The sequence below is a fragment of the Gallinula chloropus genome, assembly GCF_964237585.1.
Source record: "Gallinula chloropus genome assembly, chromosome: 4".
Lineage (NCBI taxonomy): Eukaryota > Metazoa > Chordata > Aves > Gruiformes > Rallidae > Gallinula > Gallinula chloropus.
Window position 1 is genome coordinate 26,824,163 of NC_140088.1, and position 26,683 is coordinate 26,850,845.

General features: G+C 44.2%; 1 protein-coding gene across 1 annotated transcript in view; it reads left to right on the top strand.

Annotated features, from left to right (window-relative positions):
* Nucleotides 1–13,439: 13,439 nt before the first annotated feature.
* Nucleotides 13,440–26,683, top strand: part of TUB (TUB bipartite transcription factor) — a gene marked incomplete at both ends in the record, with an annotated part of 70,084 nt that continues 56,840 nt past the window's right edge. The window contains one exon of the mRNA XM_084263419.1: nucleotides 13,440–13,477. Coding sequence (XP_084119545.1) covers nucleotides 13,440–13,477 — 38 coding nt within the window. The remainder of the gene's footprint in view (nucleotides 13,478–26,683) is intronic.

Below are 26,683 nucleotides of genomic sequence, written 5' to 3' on the forward strand. Positions count from 1 at the left end.
CATATATAATGGGGAAATACTTTGTAGAAAATAGTCAGTTTTAAATGCAACATGAGAATGGATGGAATGAACGTACGTGGCATTATCTCTGCATCACAAGATGATGGAGGTTGGGAGGCAGCCACGTGGAATTGTCATCTGACGATGCAGATACTACAAGAGTCGCTTTAGCCCTTGCCCCTTGGTATATCCAGATACGTCCCTGGTAATACCTTGGCCAGTGACAGATATGTTGCAATAGGGTAGACAGTAGGTGGAACCCGAGCCAACTGTATAGACAAGACATCCATGCTGGCTGGTACCCTAAGACACCTGGGGTAGGAAATATTTTGTAAAGGAAAGGCTCTGTTTCCCCTGCACCTTCCATTTTTGCTGTCACTATAGACACCTTTTACTCACTGCAGAGACAGGGCTCAAGAACCAATCTTTCTTCTGGAGAAATGTTAGAAATTGGGGAGTCATGTAACTTCTGTGTGCCTTTATATAATGGCATAGGAGGGGATTGTTCTTTTAGAATGAGGTTGAAAAGTTGTAGATTATTAGAAGCGTAGTCAGTAAAATAGATTTTCAACTAGTGTCTTCATCTTTGTTTTCTGTGTTATTTTGATGCACATAACCTATAATTTTTATGCAGTACTATGGAGGATTGCATACATTAATCTCTTGCCTGGAGGAATTTTCAGCATGTATGTCAGTGAAATGAAGTATGGGAGGAGTCTAAATGCTAGCTCGTCTTCAGTCTAACATGCTCAGTGGCTGCTGCTGGAATTTTGCAAGGCTTCTTAATAGAAGTTGCCAGTTCCAGCCAGATGCATTCACGAATGACTTCTGAACTCTGGTGTTGTCAGTGCTGGTGAACTACCTAACAGTCAGCAGCCTGGCTATTCTTTGGGGGTTTGATTAAAACCACTGCATTCCCTTTGGTTCAGTGAAGTAAGTTTCATGAACCTCAGAGCATGCAGTCTGTTTTAAGTTGATTTAACTGCCTCTCAGGGCATGAAACTTTGGATTAGACCTCTGTGCTCTGTTTTCTTAAACTTCCCTGCTGAAGATGCTTATTATGAGATAGACAAATTCCTCATGCTCATGAAGACTGGCTGGTTAAGTGACAGTACGTTTAATACCTCAAGACTGAGTGTTCAGTAGTTACTCAAGCACCCTGGCTTTCTTAAAAACACTACAGATTTTAGCTTACTTAAAATTACAACAGCTTACACGTTTGGCTTAGTGTAAACTGATTTAGTTAATTTTCCATGTTTGCTGCTACCTAGGACAAATACATCTAGGGGCTGTCCTGCATCACACTGACTGCCCTGCATGTTTGCATTGTAAACATCGCATAAGGAAAGAAAGACCTATGGGTGAAGTAACCTGTTCAAAACCAGGTAATCTGACCCTGGACTGAGAATCTCATTCAATTGAAATTGAAGCTCATGCACCCTTGTTAAATTGCAGTTTCCTAGTTTGATGCCTCTTTTGATGCTTGGCTTTGAAGCCTGGAGTTCTCTTGTTCTTTGGGGCCTACAGGTGTTCATAACACTAGCTTTGTTCACAAATATTTTCTTTTAAATAAAGGAGTGATAGAGTGCTTCAGGGATGCAGCTGATCACAGGATAGGAAATGGAACTCAAGCACCTCTGCAAATAACTTTCTGGTGCTGAAAACCTGACTTTTTTTCAAGAAAAATATATTTAATCAATTCTACTTGTGAGATAACAACCGGGACAGAGGCACGTCTCCCTTTGTACCTGCTTGGAAGTAATTTTGTGTCAGTGGGGAATGAAATAATTCCTATGCAATGACACAAATCATTGATGGTAGGTGTTAAAAGAACCCAGAGGCTCCATTTTATGTCTGGTCAATGTGTGCCAATGTCATGTACGCAGGCAGGGCGACTCCTACTACTTAACATTTTTTACAACTGCTATACTGAAGGAGGAAACTAGACTCATTGAGGTAGGAGCAAGATGCACAGAGGGACCCTCTGTTTTAGTGTCACCCTAAATTCTCTCTGGTGGACAGTGGAGTTTTGTTGAGGGATGCCGATATGAAAAACTCCAAATTTTCCAGTACTCTTCTCTGATTTCCAGTTAAGTCACAGGTGTCATCTTAAAGGAAATTGTATTCACTGATTCTTCCAAATATTTGAATGCATGAACAATTTTATTTTCATATCCAGATTTAGATTTTATTTCAAATAATTTAAAATTGTATCAAGAAAAGCTGGTGGTGAATTAACACTAGGAGAGCATGATGTAATACATTTTGAGGCTGGCTAGTGCAATTTTGTTTTCCTCCTCTTGAAAGACCTACCTTGATCATATGAGGCTGATCATAGAAAAAATGTGCATTAATACCTCCACCAGTTCCAATGGACTTCTGGAAATGCGTGTTTATTGCCAGTTGGTTCCTTCCAGAACATAATTTGCATCTGAGCCACAGATTGTCCTACCATATCTTATCTGTGTAATAATACATTTAGATCTCTTGAATCATCTACCCACAAAGTGAGCAGTAAAGGGAAAAATGAGAACTCTTCAACTAGTATTTGATGGCTTGGGCGAACAACAGGGAAATACATAATCTCCAAGAACAGCTCTCCGTGAGGCTGGGAAATTTCAGTAGAATTTAGCACCACAATATATTACAGACCAATCTGTATTTAAAAGACAATTTGAAGCCAAATCTGCCATTCAGAAAAACAGGCAGTATGTTTCCTTTCAAGTGTTACTGTATGGCTGGCAAGTTTTGTGCAACAAAATTAATTGCCACCGAGCGGTGAGAAGTTGGCAAATGGAAAAAGAAAAGAAGTCTCACTACCTACCACCTGCTTCTGTACCACTTCAGGTGCTGCATACCTCTGCGTATTTCGTCTGTGACTCATTTCTAAGTGCCTGACTTACTTCAATACCTTATTACAATATGTGGTATTTTTGGAGGTTTTTCATTTTTGTAGAGGTGGGGTTTTTTCCCAGCCTGCTGGTATACGGAGCTTTTGTGTGTAGTTTCTCTGACTGTATTTAGTCTATTAACTCCAACTCTGACTTCTAGACCCGAGTCTCCTGTTCTCTGGGTTTATTTTTTTAGGTATTTTTTTTCTTCCCTCTGTTCTTCTCTCTTTTTCAATTTGCCCATTACCCTTTAGTGAACTTTTCCAGTGTTTCCTGGATTGGCTGTGTTTTTTTTCCCTTTCCCCTTGACTTATTTCCCTTCACTGAGTCTTGGTTTCGCTTTGACATTTCTGTATAAAGGAAAGGTCTTATTGTTAACTGGGCCTGCTTGGGAGTTAAATTGGAAAGCATGCTGAGAGCCACAGAAGGGAATGCCTCTAGGTCTTTGAGTCTGTGTCTCAACGCATCTCTCTGATACTGCAGTACAATACAGCACTGGTTGTAAACGAGCTGTTACATTACCACCTTCCTAATGTAAGGGAAGGCAGTGTGGGCAAGGATCAATAAAAGGCGAATGTCAGAACGAGGAAACTGCTCAGCGGTCCCTGAGGAAGAGGCAGTGCTTTTTGCAGAGTGGATTCTCAAGGGCGTTGTTACAGTGAGGGCTCCATGTGAAGTAGCAGAGTCACGCAGCAGGTACAGCAGCAAATCTCTGTGCCAAATATCCAGCGTGCACAATCGCTTCATTATGGTTGCCAGAGGTACCACATGTATGGGTATTATATGTATGTACAACATACCTAAACATGCTGGTATTCTCTGGGAAAAAGGCCACCAGTGGTTTTGTGAACAGAAAATACAGTAATTTTAATTTCTCTAATCTCTGCTCCCATTTTCTAATGCTCCCTTCCCCCCAGCTCTTTACTTCCCTGTCTGAGTTATCCATCATGCTTATCTTCCAGTTAAAGTGTGCTGACCCTCAGAGATTAACTGTCCAGGGGCAGGTGGGGCAATACTGCAGAGACAGTAAAAATACCTTATTGAGAACCTGAACCTTGATCTTTCCTGAAGAATCTTAATAGATTCTTCAAATCCAAGAAAAGGAGACAGAGCTGTGAAAGGGGAAAAGGTAAACTGAGGCACTGCCACATCATTCATGCAGGAATGGGTGCAATGGGTGATACCAGCAGAAAGGCAGTAACAGACCTGATGCAATTCCTGGGTTCGCTATTAGAAAGAAGAACATCCAGATATATTTACATACAGCAATTTAGGATAAACTAAACATTGGCTGAAAAGGGTCTGAGAAGCCAAAAAAGAAGACTGGTTTATGCAAAGCAAAATGAAGAAAAAGAAAGTGGATTTTATACAGACATGTCCCCTGTATGAAAAAGTGCACAGGCTCACAGAATTTTGTATCCGTGTAATTTCTATACAACAGTTGCTAGAGAGATGTAAACTCACGTTTGCTATTTGATTTATTTTCCTGTTTTTAATTCTTAAGCCAAAATTACATGAGAAATGTTACTTTGCCTCATCTTCTGCCACGCAAGAAAACTCTTTGAAGATTTTTTTTTAAAGTGGAAGTCTTATTTGAATGATGTTTTCTGTTTTCTTTACAGTCCTCTTTGAAGGTATGAGTATATATTTTGCTTAGTAATTAATTGGTGCTTAAATACTTTCTGGTTTATGCCTAGAAGGGAAATTTTAAAAGCTTATCTTCCTGTCTGGCTGCCAGGAAATATATTTGCAAACAATAGGCCCTCCTACCTTTTTTACAGAAAAACAGCAAACCAACCATCTTTTGATTTGTACTTGATGATTTGGGGACTCTGCTCAAGCCACTGAGGAAGTTAATGAGGAAAATGTGCTCATGATCTGGCAGATGCAGCCGAAGCAGTTCTCACAGAACTGTTAATAATTCAGCATTGGGCTTTCCCTCCCCCCCTTCCCCATGAGTGAAAAGTGTCACACTGGGGCTGCAGCACTGCAGGGTCTGGCCTGGCACAGGCGCTCTCCCCTCTGAGGTGGTGGGACCTCACCTGCTTCATGCCAGAACCCTTGGGTGCTGCCCTTCTGAGGGGTTGGTGGCCAGGCTGTTAGATGGGACCTCCTGGGGGGCCTCTGCAAGTGGCTGCAGGAGGATGCCCCCAGGGGTGCGCATAAAGGGCTGGTGCAACGGGGTGCTGGAGGTGGCCCTGCACAGGGGCTGCACCATGGGCCCACCAAGACCCCCAAGCTGTAGGCAGTGAGCGCCCAGGTGCCCACACAGGGAGCTACCCCTTCATCAGTCAAAAGTAACCTGCCCTGGCATTCCCCAGTGGAAGCTGGGAGCTGCCCACCAGCTATCTGTTAACCTCTTGGCAGACAAATCACCAAGAACCTGGTAAACCATGAACTAAAACATTCCATAAGAAAGTGCTAGCATATAACAAAAAGAAAAAGTCTCCTCAGGCTGGATGAGGTTATTGAGCACATTTAGCTTATGTTGAACTGTTTGTCCACAGATTCAGTCTCCTCTTGAGGTAAAGTGAAAAAACCCTCTGCTGAAATCAATACCAATAATAGCTCCTGCAAACAGAGATTCTCAGGCAGTAGTTTAAGCTAATCTCGTGCATCTGTATATTTGAAATTATTACCAGTTGCATTACATTGTAATTCAGGGAAACAAGGAGTAAGCAATGCACTCTCCTCCTGCCCTTGCACTGGCAAATACAGAGGACTCAGAAAGTGCACGGCACATGATACCCAGGATATAATTTGTATGCATACTAGATGCATGTTTCAGTGGATAACTGATCAATTTCTAGTTTAACCAGAGACTTTAGCTGAAGGCAAACTAAATAATCTAGTTCTTGCCTCGGTTTATCATCTCTAATGTGAATGTGGCATTTTATTGCATTAGAAAGGTGATGTAAAGCAGTCAGATTACAAATAGTGTCATATATTGGCCAGAAGCGCAGATGATTGCAGTAACTCAAGCTAATAAGTTGCATAAATTCTGAAGGAGAAATTGGGTGTTTCCATTGCAAGCTCAAATATATTTAACCCATTCTACTGGGAAGAGAGAAGAAAAGCAATAATGTAAATATTTATTCTTGCTGCTTTTCAAAAGTTGTACTAGCTAGACTATTTTGAAGCAAGCAAATAAAAATAATAACTTGATACTATTTAATCTTAAATATCATCTGAAGACTTGGAATGTTTTCTAGTTATAAAATACTCAGCTATTCTAAAACAAGTTTCCTATTTTTATATCTGCTTTGACTCCAAACAAAACCATTCAAATGCTTTTTCTTGTACAGTGAACTCAAACTCTTTTTAATTTGATTGCAACTCTGTGCTAAAGTGTAATGAAACTTTAATTATTTCAAAACTTGTGGCTTTTTTTTTTAAATACATTTATTTCTTTGAGTAATCATGTTTGATGGAAAAAAAAAATCTAGAGGGTATAAAGTCAGATGGTCATTATCATGATGTTCCAAACCTATGGAAAAGCATTTCAGGTTCTACTTACAAATTCTGCTAGGAGCCTTTCAATTTTCTGTCTCATTGTCAGTTGAGCAGCTTTTAAGGGCAGATAAGTCATGTTTGAATTTGAAACGTCCTTGAGTTGGAAACATCTCTGAGATGAGCCAGGATTTTGTTTGGGTTTTGTTTAGCTCCCCAAAAGCTAAGCATGGACATTTAAAAATATATCCTCAGCTGGCATGGGCAGTTTTAGATCTATAATTTCTTTTTTTTTTTTTTTTTTAATTTATATTAACTGGAAGTAATGCCTATGCATGCTTTTATGGAAAAGTTATGAAGGATGTACTTAGCTTCAGATGAATCCTGAGGCTTTGCAGTATTAAGTACAGTTGCCTACTCGCCATATTGCAAAGGAAAGACAATTTAATATGAAGAAACACCTTGGGGTTTATCCTTAGAGCAGGCTAAGACATGCTACCGTTTGCTGACAGCTTATGAGAATTTCAGCACGGTTCTCCCAGTCCGAGTTGGAAGAGCTTGGTCTTGCCCTGAAAGGACACCGCAGGGTCCTCTGGACTTGCCACAAGGACAACAGGAGATGTTCCCCTCTCACTGGCTGGGTGCAAAGCAATGCACCTTAGCTCAGAGGAGCACAGTGAGTAAGAGACACAAACAGAAAAACAGGAAATTCCATTTAGATGTAAGACAACACCTTTTGACTGTGTGGCTGGTCAAACAGCTACACAGGCTGCCCAGAGAAGTTGCAGTCTCCATTCTTGGAGGTAATCCAAATCTTGCCTGAACACAGCTCTGAGAAACCTTCTGTAGTTGGCATGACTCTAGGCAGAGGGGTTGGACACGGTGATTTCCAGAGATGTCTGCCTTTGCCATCTCCATCTGGTGACTCTGGGAAAAAAAGAGGAGTCCGAACTGAAAGCTACCCTTTTTAGAAGGGGAAAAGAAAACAAACAAAAAGTAACCTATAATTTTCATGGGTGGTAAACTGGCATTTGCTTTGCTATGGGTTTGAACTGTCTTATAGGAGAGACATGTACTTCAGGTAGGGGAGTCTCTGTGAAAATAAGTCTGTTTGTTTAGGTATTCTAACTGCCTTGAGTGACGTGTAAATAGTGTGAATGGTTCAGAAAAGTTCAAAAAGCACCAGTGCAAGAGATGGGAATGAAATTACTGTGTAAACTTTGGTTTAGTAATAACTTTCAAAAGGAAAAGAAACCTTTAAAAGCAAAATTTAGGTGAAATAGTATGCTGAAATGGGATAGGATTATCCAATCTCATATTTAAGTACTATCATAGGAAAATTCATCCTTCATGAACAATCATTTTAGGTATCAGGCTCTAGGACTAATGTTAGAGGTCAGGAAAAAGGGGAGTCTGAAGGGAATGTGCACTTCTAGCAGTCCCACTGGATTTAGATTAATGTTCAATGGGAGAGCAATTCCAAAGATGACAGGAGCTCTATTTATGATTATACTAGTTTCTTACTTAAGTTTCAGTGACTTTGTGTGCTGCTGTCACAGGAGTTAGTCTGTTGCTGTGCAAGAGACTTTGTTTCCACCTTAATAACAGGGCTTATTACTTACAAAGGGGAATCAGAGCGCTGTCTGTATTCCATGCAACATTTTGAGACGATGCTAAGTGTTGTTACAGGTTTTGCTGTCAGACTGAACTAAAAACTTCCTTAGCAGATGTCGAAAGCAGGCTACCAGTGGCAAACACCAGCACAGTGGCATACAAGGTTTGATTTCCAGTGCTGGCAAAGCGAGCGCAACAACTTTCACTCCTCAAAAGTTAACATTTTCTCATCCTTACCTTATTTTATAGGAATATGCCAATGTAGGTGTCAGCTTGATATTAACTGTAAAAAAAAGAAAAAAAAAAAAAGGGTACAGGATCTCAGCATAGCCAGGCAAGTTCAAACTGAAGTGACTAAAGTGAAAAATCACTCTGGGTGCCAAGGGAACTCTATTCTGTTATTGCAGAATAGATTTTATTTCAGTGTGTTACTGATGAGTATTTATGCTTCACAGCCTCACAAAAAAGAAACTGAAATGTACTTACTAGAATGAGAATAGATGAAAAACAGTAAGGAAAAGTGAGCATTTGTGGAGAAATGGAGAGGATCAACCATGTAAAGGTTGGAATAAATCTTTCACATACCAATTTGTCTCCTTCCCAGAGTTTTATCTCCAAATTGTTCACCTTTACCAGAAAATTTTCTTGTTATAGTTGAAATTGGGATATCAACAATAATGCCTTTTTTTCTTATGAGGGAAACATGATGTAACCTGAGCTTCTTTCTGGTCAAGGCACAAGGACAGTGAACTCGGCATAAGCCCCATCCCAAGCCCACAACGAGCAGAATTGTCTCTGTCATGGCTGTGGTATTACCAAAGCATTTATGGCTAAAAGTACCATTCAGGGCTTCAATTTTATTCAGTTTGTGGGGATTTTCTTCTTTTTTGATTTGTGAAAGTTTTAACGCCCTTACTACCATCCCTGGAGTTTATTCTGAATTCAGTTTATTCCAGGACTCACTGCTTGGGAAGAAATCCCGTGAGCTTGCTCAATTTCAGTTCATTATACAGAACTTCAGCATTTGCATCTGGTCCTGGTTAGTTGCACGGTTTGATTTTCAAACAAACAACAACCAAGCAAACAGAATATCCTAGATACACTCAAAATTGCTCTGAGCTTTATTCAGACAAGTTCATGAACTTTGTCAGGCTCCCTAGGTTCCTAACGAATTCAGCCTAAGTTTTATTTGGCACAGCTTTAATTCATGCTAGATTTTAGATACATTGGTATGGAAAAATCTAAACACAGCCACTTCTGTAGTTATGCCAGCAGAAACACATCCCTATTCCTTGTCATTTGTAGCTTAACATTAGAAGTGTCCAAGTCAATAAAGGAAACCCCACAACCCTTACACATTCATGCCAAATCTGTCCAGTTTAGGCTATTACAAGATTTCCAGTGCCATACAGGAGTGTTTTCTGCACTATGCTCAAGCTAAACCAGAGGCAACAAATTATCAACATTTGCCCTTTTAAAAGACCTAAAAACTAAAGACCAAATTAGCCTACTGGTTGTCTTACGAGTGGGTTAGGAACTGTGAGTTAGGAACTATGTTACAGCATAAAACTAACAGGAAGGTAAGAAAAATCTCTACGGGCACACGGAAATCTATAGTGCTCATTACTATACTTCTCCTTTTTCTAAAATCAACCTTCTTCCAGGTCAGCTAAAAAGGCAGATGAGAGGGGAATTTTAATCCAGCATGTATCTAGAGCCTCCTTACAGCAGCTACGAGGGGTAGGAGACCTTCTAAGCCACACAACAGGCAGACCTTTCTAGCTGTAGCACACGAGCTCTGAACAGGGCTATGCTCACTAGTACAGAAGGGACTGTAGCTCTACAAAGAGGAACAACAGGGGTACAGATAGATACAAGCCTCTTTATAAAAGATACTCTGTGCACTTTTTCAAATCAGTAGATACTTTTACTACTTTGGGGTTTATTTCATGGGCTGAATTCTAAGAAATTAATTCCCCCATGATGGGAAAATGAGAATTTTAAAAGTTACTGACCTATATATACACTTAGGAAAGAGCTTACGTCAGTTTCTTATTTTATTACTCGCTTAGGTTTTCCCAACTCCCTTTCAACAGAGTCTTCCTGCTTTGATGTCTTGCTCTCCAGCCAGATTGCCAGAAGGCTTTTAATTGCAAATGCAGGTGTTTTCAACTGCTAGATATAGTTGTGTTGTTGTATTCATTATCTCAATCAAATACTGTATTAGTAGGACACTTATTTTATGCTGAGGACAAAATAGAACTAATTGGAAAGGTAGCACACTGTACCTAGAGGAAGACAGCACTCAATGACACGTGTGTGGCGTTGGACAAGCTAGGTTTTCATCTACGCTGGTGCCTTCCATTTGTTTCATCTATCTGTTGTTGGACCTTTAACCACTGTTTTTCTAGCAGACTACCTTGCCCATCAGGCTTGTATCTGAAACTAATTTAAGCATGGCCTTTGAGAAGTACAATTCTATTTACAGGGAGCACCTAGAAATTGGCACTTCATGTAGGGGTTATTTGTTACATGCGGGTATTTTTCCCTAGTTTTTGTTGTAGTAGTACCTGGGTAAGCTGGCACCTGCAGAAGCCAGGTCTCCTGAGCTGCTGAAAATTACTAGAAATGTCAGTGAACAGAACTGCACCTCATGGGCAATCTTCAGGCCCATTGCACGGCAAAATTAACACCTCAGTCATCCTCCCAGCAAGGATTTCTCTTTAACTCTTGCCTGTTGTTCAGTTAGCTCTGTGTGCCGCACAAAGCAGAGCGATATCCATAGGAGACTGCTGAGTTGGGAACTTGCTCAGAGTTAAGAGATGTGCAGTGACCCTCTTCTTAATGCAGCCAGCTGCAGAGGGCTGGTGTTCACTTTTCTGTACAGCTTATCTGCTTCAGAAATGGGGGCAGAGCATTACCAATGAGAAAGACCCAAGGCTGGAGAGTGAGGCAGTGTAAAAGTGACCCAAGATGGTAAAAGTGATGAGAGAGAATTGGGGTGGGGGAGGATCAGGAAGAGTTTGGGGACACAAGTAAACCCTACAAAAGCAGAAAAAAATACCAGGGATTTGTTATTTCCTTCTCCTCATACAATTCTCCTGATCTTTCTTCTCTGTCACAGCTTTCTACAGATGGATTGTAGGCTCTGTGCACCCCCATCTTTCAGGACACCCAGTCAGTCTCCCATTCTGAACATCTGGTAACCCTGTATCTTTTGGATTTAACACAAACATGGTCTTGGGCTGTTCAAATGACAGTAAAGCACTTCCATATTCCATATCATTCAAAGGTTCTGAGGGAATTCTTTTTACGTGTGTGCATTAGTTATCTATCAGACTTCTACACTTAGGGCTTTTTGAAAATAGATCTTCTAATCACCAGTCTTGAGAGCTTTTGACTCCTAAAGATATGAAACTCTTCTGGTTTTCATCTTTCTTCTTGTCTGTAGAAGCCTCAGTAAATGGGCATGCTCAAGAAGTATGCAGCTTAGTACCAGGAGATAGGATCTCCCTCCTGCAGCTGCCTCTCATGGTAATGCCCCTGCCTGGCGGTGAAGCACACTGCTCTGGGGTGGGCCTGACTAGAAAGGAGGTCTGTTGAGTCCAGTGCCTGATGCTGCTCAAGAAAGCAGTAAATTACCTTATCCACATGGATATGAGAGAAGTCTTCCTTAAAGGTAAATCTCACTTTGACTTCTGGAAAACATTTAAATTCTGGTTTCTGGCTTTAAAACAAAATAGCCTCTCAAAGGTTTATGACCGTGAAGACTATGGTAACATTTCTGTTTTCTGTTAAGTGTGCCATCTTCTGTTGAGTCTCGCTGGCTTCCTGGCCCCAGCCATGCTCTGCAGTAGTGAACTCGACCAGTTACGTCTCCTGCGGTCTGTTCTCAATTTGCTAAACAGAGTCCTTAAACAAAACCTAAAAAGAAAGTTCTGCTGCTCTGCTCTGTTGTTTCTAGACACTTGCATTGAAAGTCCACATCTCTGTTTTTTTCACTCTCAGCTCAGATGTGCACCTTCCTGCAGCCTAATCATTCATCCTCCCGTAGGATTCCGCAGTACCTTGCCATGAGATAACCTGTCCCATCCCTTTCTGCATGAGTTCACACCTTCAAGCAGAAGGCCAACGTTGCAATTTGGGGAAGGCTTAGGAGGTCAGAGCTTCCCGTATTTGTCACATAGGTGTCCATCTTGGGCTTTCCAGGATACTGTGGGTGCCACATGTAACTCTTTGGTGGTTTATTCCACAATGTCCATTCTGTGCGAAAAGGTGACTTCAGCTACCTCCCAGCAGCCTTTTGAGTATCTCCTCCATACACAGTACAAATGCTACCTACAACAAAACTTCTCAGATACCAGGGGCCACACTGCCATCATTCAAAGCAAATAATGGTTACTTTTCCATTAATCCTTATCTTTCACTAATTCCGTCAGGTCTTGGGGGTTTTTTTTCCAAAAACCAGGAACTGTTTCTACAAGCGTGTAGCCTGACAAGGGCTAATGGTGGGAGGAGGAGGGATTTACAAGGTAAATGGTTTAAATGGCCTTTACTTTGGCTGTAGAGCTGGTCAGAAGACATCTGGGTAGTGACCGCTGGGCTCTGGTCTTGACCAGCCTCCTCAGCCTTGCACCCCAGCAGAGCTACTGGTGCTGACAGCCATTCCAGGGCAGCAGAGGTAGGCTTGGCCACAGCGTCCCAGGGGCTCTGCCATCCCAGGGCCGTGACAGGCTGGTTCCATGTCAGCAAACACAAACCTTGATTTTTCCCTTCAGGGCTGCTGCGCTAGACCCCAGGCCGTGGCTGGTCAGCCATTCTGGGTCAAGTTATTGGAATGTCAGGGCTCGGCTGGTAGGGCTGGGCTGGGCTGACCTCTCCTCGCACCTCTTCCTTGCCTCAGCCGGCTGCTGGGGCTGCTCGGCAGCCGCCCGCCGCGGGGGCGACGCGACCCGACCCGAGCCGTTCCCAGTCCTCGCCGGCCGCGGCGCTCCGCACATGCCCAGTGGCGGCGCGGCTGACGGGGCAGGGGCGGGCCCGGCGCGGCGAGCGGCTTGGCCCGGCCCGCCTCGCCCGGGTGATGCCTCAGCGCGGCGGCGACGGGGGGGTGGTGGTGAGCGGGTAGCGGCAACGGGGACGCGGCGCTGCTGCCCTGCCTTTCCCTGCCCGTCGCTGGCCCTTCCTCCGCCCCCTCCCGCGTCCCCCCTCCCCCGCTCCGGTACCCGTCTCAGCCACCGCTCCGGGCAGGGAGGAAGGGCTGGGAGCCGCCTCCCGCTGCCCCCGGCCGTCCCCCTCCCCATGCAGCCCGGCCCGCCGCTCGGAGCCCTCCCCGGGGGGATGTTTCTGCGGCCGTTGCCGGGATAACCGGCGCGCCGAACGCCCCCGCCCCGGACGGAGGATGCTGCCCGCGCCGTGGCGGGTTCCGACTCGGGCAGCAGCGGCCGCGTCCCCCTCCTCGGCTCTGGGCAGCGTCGCCGGGGAGAGATGACTTCAAGGCACCAGGCGGACTGGATCCCTTACAGGTAGGGAGGACCCCCGCCGGGTTGGGCGGCGGATAAAGCGGTGCAGGCGCGGCCGGAGGAACTGGGGCTGCGTCTGGGCTGGAGCCGCTGCCCCTCCGAGGGCTCGGGAGGTCGCCGCCGGAGCCTGTGCCTCGGCGGCAGGGCCGGGGCGCGGGCGGGGAGGCGGTGGGTCCCGCCTGGGGGAGCGGGTCGCGGGCTGGAGATCGCTCTCGGAGGGGGACCCGGGTTCCGCCTCCCAACTTTGGGCCGGTCCCGCTTGGCGAAGTTGAGACGCCGGTCTCCGGGGAGAGCTGTCAGGCCCCCGGCGAGCGGGAGAGCCGCTGGGAGCGGGGGAGCCGCGCTCGCCCCGCGGCGGGAGGGTTTTCCTCCCCGCCTCCGCCGCGGGGACCTCTCGGCCGCGGCGACCCTGGCCCCGCCGCGCGCTGGCGGGCGCTCGCCGCCCCTTCCTCTGGGCGCCACCGCGAGCCGGGCGGGGGGCGGCGGCACGGGCAACGCGCGGGCGCGGCCACCGCTTCCTCGCAGCGCGGGGCGCCCGTGGCCGGCGGTGCCGCCATGGCGAGGAGCGGGATCGCCATGGCAGCGCCCGGCGGAAGGCTGCTATTGGCTCCGCCGTTGCCATAAGCTACGGGAGCCGCCGCGCGGCGGCAGCCGCCCGAGAGCTCCGTGCGTCAGCGGGCGGTGGCGGCGGCTCGGCGCTGCGGGGGTCGGCCCCGGACCCCGGCCGTGCGGAGCCCCGCTCGCGCTGCGGAGGGGGCCGCTCCGCCCTCCTTCGCCCTGCAGCGCCGGGGTCGGCTCGGCGGAGCCTGGTCCGTGCGTGCCCCGAGCCGCCCGGCTGCGGAGCGGGAGCGTTTGCCGCCGGAACACGGGAACAGTTTGTTTCTGGCTTGCCGGTACGAGAGGAAAGCGAGCCCGAACGGCGGCCCGTGCCGAGCCGTGCCGCGCGGCGGTAACGGAGCCAACCCCGAGCCTGTCGCGGAGGGTGTTAGTTGCCATTAAAGTCTGTTCCTGAAACCGAATTGCCCTAGAAATCGATCACGGGCGAGTTAGGGAGGTGGTGTGGGCGCGGCGGCCTCGGTGTCTTGGTTGGCTTGGCCGTGAATACAGCGGGTGGACACAGTAACGTGAACTTCTTTCGTGAGGGTGTCGTGAGACCGAGACTGTTTACGGGGAGCATTTAAAGCCGAAGGTAGCTGTTTAGGTGGGTGGTTTGCCCCGTTCCAACTGGCAGTATTTGTAGCGACCATATGCTGCGGCGTAAGTGTGGATTGCTCCCTGATACGGAGAGGGGGAAAGCCGAAAGCCAAGCCGGGGGATGCGTGAGCGGCTCTCTGCCGTGGCAGTCAGTGTGCGTGATAGTTCTGATCAACAGAATAATCAGGGGTAAAGAAATCTGATTACGATGAACCCAAGAATATCGCCTTTTTCCCTCCGACAGCTCCTTCGGACCACGTGTTCGAAAAGACGTAAGGAATTGGCAGTCAGGCTTAAAAAATGACTAGCGGATGCCTTCTGATGCAATTTGAAGCCTGGTAATGAAGGCAGAAATACCAGAAGAGCAGCTGTTCGTGGCGCGTCCCAGCAGCGGAGGAACTGTTTCTGCGCTCCCTCGCAGGACGTGGCTCTGCGGAGGCCGCTGCCAAAAGTTTGTGGAGGGGTTTCGTAGCACCGGACTTGCAGGAGTAAATAAAACATCTCTCCTGTTTCTGCTCAGTGCGGTTCTGAGAAGCAAAGGTAGACAAAGCAGTAGATCATCAGAGAAACACAGATCTGGTGGTGCTCGTGCCTGTCATAATACTTGAATTGTGCTTGAATGTTAGCTGTATGTTTATGGCCACAAACCGCTGAGGACTGCCCCAAACCAAAAGTCAAACAAAACGCACTCCTGCTTGGAGGTGTCTTTGGTTTGACTTCTCACGTAGAGTTCTCTCAAGGAGCCAATTTATTTTTTGGTCTTGGGAGCTAAGTCCCGAGTTAGAGGGGTATCATTGCAAATCTCATGGAACTCCGTTGTTTAAGGCACCCTCCAGCGTCCCCTAACACACCAGGAAAAGCATAGTCTCTGAATGTGTGTGTGCTGGTATCACACATGAAATCACTGCGTTAGTTGATTAGGTCAAAGTATGATTTTGTACGCAAGGAGAGGCCTCATATGCACCCCTTGGAGTAGTTCATCTTCTCTCTGAGAGTAAAATGCCCCTTGCTTATCTGCTCCATTGTTTCAGGTTCTTGTTTGCTGTCATGAGTTTGATGGTTGCTGACTCTCAAAGCTTGGAGGCATGTTCCCCACCTTCTTCACGGTCTGGGGTGGCATGTGACAGGCAGCAATGTCACTGCTGCTAGCATGGGGGGCAAAACATGGGCTGCTGAGTGTGCTGTGAAGATGTATGGGAGATGTAGCCTGCGACTTGACTGTGTGCGAGCAAATCCTGCAAGCCCTTCTCTGGGCATGGCAAAGCTGTTTCAACTTTGGCACGGACTTTAAAATAGTAGCATGACTCCTGAACCTGTGTTGTTCCTCCTAGCAATTGAACACGTGTGCATCTGTATACCTGAATTAATTCAAGCAATGCTGTTGGTTTTTTTGTCCTTTGGTAAAATGTCATATTTTCCTTACAAGTGAAATGAGCCAGAGGGAAGCAGTTCTGCATGTGTCGTGCACAGCTCATTAAGTAATCTACCTGTGTGCCCGAAACTCACAAAATAGATTCTGCTTCCAAGTTTAAGAATCTGAGAACATTTTGAGTGAATTAAAAAAAAAAGAAAGTAGGCAGTTCTTTCAGTGCCAGCACTAGTTTTGTCACACTGAAGTAGATAAAACATTCATGTTATTTGTGACTTTGCAATTTCAGCATTTTGCCCTCAGTGTCTTTTTTTTTTCTGATGTATTCTGATTTTGAGACACTTAACAGCCATAGGCTGAAGAGATTTGAGTTTGCTAATGTTTTCAAATACAATCAAGGAAATTATTTTTAAAAAGTAAATATTTTGCATTTGTTTTCATGAAACTATTTCATGGATAGAAACTTGAGCATGTGATTAAGTGCTTACTCATATGAAGCTCATACCAGGTAAAACAAGCTAGGAATTCTTTTAAAAATTGAACCAATTTTTAACAACATTTCCATCCATTACTACAAAGCATCAAAATAGCTTTGGCTTAAGTAAAAAAAACCAGTTGTGGTTCATGTAGCTGCCCCCCGGTTCCTGACGGTGCTGAAGAGTGAGATGTAGCTTCTTGCAGAATTATGTTCTCAAGCACAGGGGTGTTTTCCTCTGGTACCCTTTACCAGCTCTGGGTAGAAAATACAAAGCAGAAACAGCTGGAATCATTAGAGAGTCACGGGATTTTTTGTTTTGTTTTGTTCAAAGGTAGGTTTTGGTTTCATGTCTTTTTTTTCCCCTAAACTATTTTTACAGGATTTCTGAAATTAACATATTGATTTTTATTTTATGCTGGTGTGTCTTGAATAAGTTGAGCACGTTCCTTGTACTACATAGCTACAGCTTAGTGAAACTGCTGCTAGCCAAGGTAAAAGCTCATTCACAGCAAGGACCTGCTCCCTGTTATTATTACTTATATGTTCAACTGCTTCTCTAACAATAAATCTTAATACTGTAGCTTAAAAAGGGGCACTTACAGTGCCATCTAGCCCGTTTAACAAATGTCAGCCCCAAAGCGCGATCCGCATAGGAATACCTTTGCTGCAAGTTCCTTGGAATTCTTTGTAAAGAGTCTGTGCTCTTCTCCTGAGACTTGGTTTGGGGGGATCAACCTGCTGTAGTCCAAGGGGGGCCCATGAATTGTGCTGCAGGGGTTGGGGTCCGGCACTTTGCACCAGGGAGCTCTATAAAGCAGATAGCACAGCATGCCTTTGCAATGGTGTAATAGGTCTTGATATGTACATGATGGTGGTAATAATATACATCATTTCACTGGTGATTTTTTTTATTCTGCTCACTCTTTTGTAGCTTTTATGAATTTGCTCTGGAGTTTTAGGGCTGTGCTTAGATATTGTAGCTATAAACGCTCCATAGCTATTTATTTGCAAAGCTGGGTGAGAATTGTGGAGCAGAGCTGTGCTGTAAATTCATGAATCATGGCAATTAGAGCAGATAAGAAGAAGATTTCTGGAAGTGTGACATGTAAACAAGTCCTGGAACAGGAATGGGCTTGAAGACCAAGGGTGTCCCACACTTGTTTCTAACACACTGACACCTCAGATAAATGCACATCTACCTTTTAGCCTCAGCTTTCCAAGGGCAGCAGTGCAGGTAGAGTGCTTGCCCCGCTGCAAGGTATGGTTGGCAACGGAGCGCATCGCAGTGCAGGCTGTAGGGAACAGCACTGGGAATTTATGAGAGCTGCTTTCTCTAAAGAAAAAGGTACAAAGAGTGTGCATTTCCTCTGCTCTAAATGAAGACATGTTGTCTCAGCTTATTGTGATGTATAAAATTAGCCTAGTCGGGTCCTTTTAAAATGTTTATGTTAGAGCTCTGCCTTAATGGGGGTCTGTGCTCTCCTATCAGTTTTGCACCCTGTAGTGCTCGGAGGCTCCAGCTGAGATCAAAGTCCTTTTGTGCCCAGCATCAGTGTTAGGGAGCTATACAAGCAGGTTGTCGGAGGCAATTGCTACCCTGAAGCTGATAGCCTGACTCAACCAGGCAGAAAAAAGAGGAGAGGAAAATAAAGCATCACTTCAGCTTTACCAGAGAGGGAAATAGAGACCGGTGGAAGTTGGCTTAAATGGAAATGGGACAAGGCTCTAGGGAGATCAGCAGCAGAGCTGGGAGTGAAACCTTGTCGTCCTGTGCTTTGCAGTGTGACAGAGGTGGATTTAAGTAAGGGGCTGGAGGGGCTTTGCTGCCTCTTGCATGGTCATATGGCAGATAAGAATCTGTGCCATCCTAGAGCATTGGGATCCTGGACCACCTTTGTGATACCACTATCCAGATGAGGACTGAACCTCATTTCAGTGTAGGCCAGTGGCTTTCTGTCAGTAGCAATCATTTGCAGGCTTCTGGCAGTGACAATCATTTGCAAGTCATCTCTGCCAGATTTGGAACCCAGCCAGAAAGTGGGTATGAAATGTTAGGTCTCCTCTAGCAGTTCCCTCAGTTGTCTTATGCCCAAGGGGTTTTGAACTTTCCTTAGAGCTGCATCCACTGAGACATGCGTGCAGCAGCCTTTCTGGAAAGTGGTACTTCTTAGTAGTAATTAAAAATTGTCATTCTAGAGAGCTGGAACCTTGTTACACCTCCTCCTTGTACCTCTTCCCCTCACAGTAATTCATGACTTGTTTTCTAATTCATGCTTTTCTGTTCTTTCTCTTTATGAACAGATTTCTTATTGCCACTTGTCCCCGTGCCTTGCTCCCTGTTCCTCTTTCTGTGCCTTCTTTTCTCCTTCCCTCTGAGATTATTCATGAAAATAGGATTCTGGTTTGCTGGCTGTATGATATCTTTCCCTGTAAACGTTTACTCTTTAACTTGTATTTTATTTTTTGTAATTGAATAAACCTCTCCCAGCTTCTCATTGTATTACGTAAGTAGTTAGCACTGTTCTCAGTTTTTTAAAGATGACTTTTTTTTACCCCAGATTATCCAGAATTAATTTCAGTATTTGCAGCAGATTATGCAAAGATTATTGCTTTAAACTTGGGTGTTATAAAACAAACGCTGATCTTATCTCACTTCTAGGTGATGGTTTTGTTACGGCAGTCTGTGAAGGCGGGTAACTGGGATTGGGAGATGCCCTTCTCGATGACAGTCTGGATCCTGTCAGTGGGGACTGGTGGGGAACTAAAAAAACTCCTCTTGTGCAGTTCTGCAATCTCTTTTGTCATGATGTAGTGGCAGGATGATACCAGTGAGTTCTGAGGGCTCTCAGCTGAGAATGTAACACCTCTCTGGGCTCTGTTATCATTTGTATGATGCTAATAGCATGCAGGTGTACAGCAAGGCAGGCTGGAGACTTTTCAGTTTAGAAGATAAGTACAAAAGAAGGGCACAAGCTAGGAGTGGAAAGATCGGGGTGGTTGTTGGCATATATCTTGTTGCCTGCATTTCTGTTACAGATGTATCATTACCAGCTTCTTTTGGCTATCCTGTGTTTAAGAAAATGGGAAGGAAAGGGATAGTGGCTGTGGTGGGTTGACCTTGGCTGTACGCTGGGTACCCGCCAAACAACTCTATCACTCCCCTCCTCAGCTGAACAGGGAGAGGAGAAAAGAAAGATGGAAGAAAACTCATTGGTCAAGATAAAAGCAGTTTAATAAAGCAGAAGGCTGTGCATAGAAGCAAAAGAAAAACAAAAGGTTTATTCTCTACTTCCCATCTGCAGGTGATGTCTGGCTGCTTCCTAGGAAGCATGGCTTCAGTGCCTGTAGCAGTTGCTCCAGAAGAGAGATGTAAAAAATGAATGCATGAATGCCTGTCCCTTCCTACTCCTTTCTCATAGGATTTTTTTTCCTCTTTTTGATTTTTTTTTTTAAGGCAGATGTCATATATTATGTCCCCTCCCAAAATCTTGTCTCCATCTGCCTACTGGTGAAGGGGGAAGTGTTGGAGAGCCTCCAGCTTTGATGCTGTGGGAACACTGCTTAACACTTAGCCAAAATCCTAGTGTGTTATCAACACCTCACTAGCTACTAATACCCAGCACAGCTCTGTGAGATCTGCTACGGGGAAAATTAACTCCATCTCAGCCAGGCCCAATACAGTGTCTTAACTAGACAAGGAAATGTGCTCAGAGAAGGGTGTACAGAGCGTGCAAAGGTAGCTACAGGAGAAGGTGGAAAGATTGGAGTAATTATTTTGGAACAGTTGAGTATACATGATAAAAGATGAAACCATTTTTTTTCCTGACATAGCTGGTTTACACCAGCTTGTTTTATCTCATACGTGATGGTAATGTGACTTTTTTGTTTTCTACACGTTCTGTAACCATGGACGTGCTGTAGGTCGTCTACTGAATAATTTTAGCTTCTCTCTACTTTGTGGCATTTAGGAAGGTCTTTAAATGCTCGCTTTGCACTGTAATTAAATTATTTACTAGATGTATTTGTATTTGCCTGTTTTACTTTAATAAGAAGCTAAAATATATCTTTACTTTCCCTCTCAGCAGTTACAGCAGAAGTAGCTTTCATACTTTTGGATTGCTAATAAGTTGGGAGATGACAGATTGATCTATTATTTATCCTTAAAGGGAAAAAGTGACCCAATTTAAAGCACTCCCTCTGGTGAGATGCAGCAGGGCCTTATACAGCAGAGGATAGGAACTGCTTCAGCCAGTACAAGAACGCTGCAGGTCTCGGTTGCCGCTTCTGTGCGGTCAGACTGCTCCCCGTACACCTGGAGGTAGGGATGCCGCAGTGTCCAGCACCACGCTCTGCCTTACGTGTAGTTGTGTGGCTGCTTGCAGGAAGCAGTCACAAAGAGGCGCCATGAGAGCCTTTCTATTGACCTGAAAGGGAGCTGGATTGGCTCCATGACCTTTCTCTGAGCTCATGTTTTAGCTGAGCAAATAATGGCAAGCGGTCTATAATGCATTAATACGACTGTGCGAGTGCACTTTGTTTCTGAGCGACAGGCTTATCTTGCTCTCCAACAATGCAAGTGCCTGAGTCATTCTTTCATGAAGCTGAGTTTTATCTTGAGTTCTCAGTGGTTTGCCAAAATTTCAGATTTCAGTGGAAACCTCGTGGTTCCTGTTGAGAAGCATGTTAACACAAGCCTGTGAATATCATAATTTGTAATTAATATAACTCATTTGACACAGGTAATGAAACCACAGCATGAAGTTTTTAATGGTAATTTTAATTGTAATCACAGTTCTGACTACCTGCAGGTGAGGAATTACAAGATGATGAAATTCCTTGATTAACTTAAAATGATGACTAAGTTGGAAATTGTGTCTGCAAGTGAAATACGGATACGTCAGTATTTGATCCATGTTTAGGGATGGGATTGAAGCAGGTCTGTCTTTCAAGTTTAGTATCAGTTGGAAAGCAAAATGGGTGAAGTTAAAAGCTCGATATTTCTATTAATGGTACTTGTGCCACAGCAAGAAGCATAAGGAAAATTGGTCCCTGTTTCTTCCAGAGCAGGTTGTTGCTAACCAGTACTATTACAGAAGCATTTTCATTTGTCTGTGGTAACAAAAAACCCTCCACATTGCATTTTGTTGCAGTTCTCTCTTCTGAAATTTTCAGGAAATTATCTGGCATATTGCAGAAAGTAAAGAATAGATAACTTGTCTGGACAATGACTTGAACTAATGGCTCAGGCCAGGTTGAGTGGCAGTTGGAAGGCTAAGACTTACTGTACCTTGGAATGCATCCCACTATTTTTGGCAGATATAAATCCCAAGACTCAAGCCAGGAGTGTGAATTTCCATTAAACAATTTTTTGCAGACGCAGGGATTGTGTGAATTCTTCCATGCCTGCCTAAAACTTTAGGTCAGTTATGTGGGTAAATAATGCATCTTTTGGGACACTACACCTGTAGAGCAACGTTAAATAACACTCAAGATGTCTCTATGTACCTGTGAGTCAGACCTTGATAATTGATTTTTCCAAGTTACTGAATTTTAAATTATTTCACTGGCTGTTGCAGCAGCTTTAGGAGATGAAGTACAGTGTTTTAGGGAAAGCTTCTGTGCTTGTGCTAGAATAACACCAGCTTTGTTTTATTGCCTGTCTTTAAGGCAGAGCTCAAGTGCCTCTGAACGTTGTGTATGGTTAAATCTGTGCAGCGATGGAGATGCAGAGAACCCTGTAGCTTTGCTCGGTGTTGAATTGGTTAAATTCTTTCCTTCTGTATTTGATCTCTGTGGTATGTCCATGCTGCATACTGCAGTGCAGTAGAGAGACACTTGGGCAAGCTGCATATGAGCTAACACAGATACTGAAAGTCATACAACAACATCAACAACGCAGAGGTGATTTACTCCTTTGAGGAGTAGTGCACTTCAGTCTGTGAGGAGCTATACACTACCCTAGTTAAGCTGTTTCTGGTATATGGGTTAAGCTTGTTTGCAGCTAGCTGGCTATCTGTCATAGCACAGGTCAGAATGTGAATGTAACTTTTAATTTAAAATTCATTATTTGGTCTGCAATTAATGTTTGGCACTTAAGAGCACTAGCCACCCATGAGCAACCTAATCTAGGCGCAGGCTTTTCAGAATGGTGCAGTAATTCTTCTTGGATATGCCTGATATGGTAATTACAGAATACTGTATTATTATCCAGAGAAACTGGGCCTTAGTATCAGTGCAAAAAGATGATGACATTGCAAGAAGTTTGAGACATCCTGGAAGGTGCCTCTCAAATGTTAGCTACTTCAAATGATGAGATAATGCAGCTTTCTGGCACTATTGATGCAGCTTGAAAAATAGTTAATTACTTCCTTGGGACTTGAATATCACTCACAGATTTTAAAGATCAAGAAAAACCAGGACAGGATAAATTTAAATGAAATGAAAGGTCATTCCTTCCTTCCTTCCCTCCTTCCTTCCCTTTCTCATGCCTGTTCTGATTCTCAGGCACCTTCTGTTATTTATTCATTTAATGCTATGTGCTTTAGGCTTTGCAAGATAGAGGTTGTTCTGAGTAGTATGGAAAGGAAAAAAGTTTTCCTATCGTGTGCACCCTGTGTCAGAATGTTTTCCAGATTATTCTCCTGGAAAATATGTGAAATTACGTCTGCCTAGCCTGCAAAGTGGGATGTTCAAGTCTCTGCTCTGTGTGTGGTGTTCCTTAGGAAGGTATTTCTAATACCTCAGATAATTTGTTGGTGTGGGCTCCACTGCCCTGGAATTGTATCTGGGAGCTCTGGAGGTCACTGAGTTTACAAGATTTGGATTTGATAAATTCAGATTTTGAAACAGGAGATTCAAGAACATGTGCAGAAGAGTGGTGGGCTGGTATGGGCCTTTCAAAGGATGGGACGCAGTGGTGCACAGGCAGCCTCCACGAGTCTACGGCTGGATTTCCAAGAGTGCTCAGGGTCACTGATTCTCTTCCTAATCATGAGCCCCTTTGAAAACCTGAAGCTTCTGTTGAAAATATTAATGTGTTGGGGAGAGAAGGGAGGGGAATGACTATTGTGCTGCCTAGTCAAAATGACAAACAGCATCTAACACGTTGCAGTTTTTATGTGTTCTTTGGCAAGAACAACTCATTCTCATCTGAAAAAAGCTTATTCTGAAGAAAAATGTAAGATACATTAAAGGCATAGAACTTTTCACTGCATTGCATGATGAATTGTAAATACGCCCAGCTGACAGTGTGAGGAGTCCTCGAAGTATTTCCCTGTGCATTGGGATGAAAATTCCACCCAGGGGGGTTTAGTTCACAGCCAGCTCTGCAATGTTGCATTTACTGTAGACTTGGATTAACAATGCCAAAGGTGACTCTGTATTGCAGTAAATAGTGCATAGAAAGATGATGTTGTGTGACTTCGCTTTGCACTTTGCACTTGATGATTTCTATCTTGCTGCTATTTTTTCATCAAAATGTCTGTGATACTGTTTCTGTATTTTACTCCATTAGAATAGTTCTAACAAGGATTGATTCACTATTAGTAATTCCCTGAAGTAAATACTTTGTGATGCGGAAAACATTTGGGTTTTTTTAATGTCATAAAATACCTTGATACTCAATACTTTAGGAAACGTACTCGTTTCTGTGGTTCTTTCCCTTTTTGTGTAAGTTCTCTGTATCTGGAAATTTGCTCTGCAGCATGCTGTCAAATGGCTGATGTTGGTTTTGGGGAGGACTGCTGTGAGAGTACCTGAGCATAACATGGGTTGAGTTAAATTTGTAACTCATCTGCAGTATTTCCTTATTATCTTCTGTCTCTTCTTAAATGAAATCTTTTAATAATCACAAAGCAGAGAAATATTTAATTGAGACTTCAGGTCTGTGCTCCCATCCAGGAAGTGACATCAAAAGTCTCTCTGAAGTAGACTTCAGATTCAAGTGAAGGTCCTTCTATCAGCATGTGGGAGCAGGGGAGAGCAGCTGTGCCCCATGAGGTGCAACATGGTTCATGAGCACACATAACTTCAGTGGTGAGGGAGAGCAGTCTGATTTCCCCTGTGTCACCAATGAGATGCTGGTGGTTCATTGAAGCACACTATGTGCCCCCAGCTCGCTGTGGATAAAATGATAAACACTTTGGAATGGTCATGTAGAGGAACCTGTTGCTCTAGCTTGCTTCTGCCAGCCAGATTTCTTTCCATAATTCCTGGGCTGAGCTCTTGCTCATCCTGTTCCAGTTTTGGCTAGGTCCTGAAAAAGAGAGAAAAAGAAGCCCTCTGATTCTGAAGGAATGAAGCTGACTGGTATCCAGTGGCTGATCCTGTGGGCTGAGCGTCTTTCCTTGTATCCCACAATAAACACAAACTCATGGGCTTTGCATTGAAATATTAGAGCAATGAAAAATGTACAAATAACAGTGATTGTGTGCTACATCAATTAGGACATTTTGTGCAGTGGGCAATTAGTGTTCAATAAAGAAACCAGAAGATACACAGTCATATGTATTTATCTGAGAGGAGTAGAAAAACATCTGCTGGTGTGTGAGTGTTGATTAGACCCAAAGGGGGATTTATTTTCAATCTTTTTTAATGGTCCAATAGCTAAAATGATACTTTCTGCCTTACTCAAATGCATTTGGAAATGTGTTCCCACAGTGCCAGAAGTGCTTTAATTATATCTGATACAGTTGAAAGGGGTCTCCTGCTTTGCCTGATGCTGCTTTGTCTATCTAAGACTAGGTCTGTCTGCTTATTAATGTTGTTATTCCTACTGTTGTCTCCTTTCCTGATGCACGGAGTGGCCACAGCTTGAGAGCTCAGTGTGAGAGGTCCCTTGGTGGTCTGGATGTACCTTGATGTGGTGCTGCAGTGCACTGCCCAACTTGTTTCTCGCCCTCACATGCTGCAGTTTGTGTGGATTTCTGGGAGCCGTTGCAGAGGTGTATTGCCCCTGTAATGCATTGAAAGCATGGCTTTTCCAGGATAAAAACTCAGTAGTGAGATCAGGGAAGGAATTATATATGTTTTATTGCCTACTTCCATCCTTATTGCCTTTGAAACAGATCATCTGTTTCATTTCTTTTGTATTTCTGTTCATCTGCTTATAAGATATCAAAATTAAGATAAGGCCTATGCATATGTAGACAAGAAAAAATGACCCAGTAAACTTTCTCCACAATGTGTTGGGGCTGAAAGTGATCTTCTCTGGATACCTTTAAGAAGGGATCCAAGGATCAGCACAGCTTTTGAAGCCAGAATTCCTAGAGCTATCATTCATCATGTTTCCCAGTGTGGATTTTCATTAATAGTATTATTGACCTGAGTCTGAAACCTTCCTTTCCACAGAGAGGCTGTTTAAGGTCTTTGTTGCTACCCAGCCACCTCTTTCATCATTAAATCTCTTGGACTTAGAAAGATTTACCCCTCTTTAATTTTATTTGCAATTAATCAACTGAAGAAAAAAAGTACAGCCTGGAATGGGCTGCCCAGGGAAGCCACTGTGTCCCTTTATTAAAAAGACGTGTAGATGTGGCATTTAGGGACATGGTTTACTGGTGGACTTGTGCTAGGTTAATGGCTGGACTTGATAATCTTAAGGGTCTTTTCCAACCTAAACAATTCTGTCATTCTCAGAACGCCCAAGTCTGTCTTTCTTAAGAAACCAGGCAAGCCCCGTCATTGCACAGGCACTGATTGTCAGCGAAAGAATTGGAAGTTTGAGTGCTCTGGTCAGTTTTTACTACAGCCCCCCTGTGAAGGAGAATTCTTCTCGACAGGTGCAGAGGTACATTTGTTCGCCGCTTTGTCTGGTGCTCTTAGCGCAAGATGCAGCATTCACAGACAGGTTCCACGTGAGGCAGAGAAGAAAGCGTAAATACTTCTCTGACAAAGACCTAAATGTTTTGAATTTAATTTTACTTGCATGGTATGATTTGCTTCCTGTTCTAGAAAAATAAAAATCAACAACCAGTCTGATGATCACACGTTTCTAATTCACATTTTACTCACTTTTTAAATTGAAACTGTTTGATCAGAGGGCAGCCTCAGGCTTGGAAGGTGCCTGCGGGCAGGGCTGGGTAGGGTGCTCCGGTCCCGGGTAGAGACTGTTTCTGCTAGAGTTGTTGCCAACAGGCATCAGAGCAGGTGAGGTAGAATAATTAAAGTG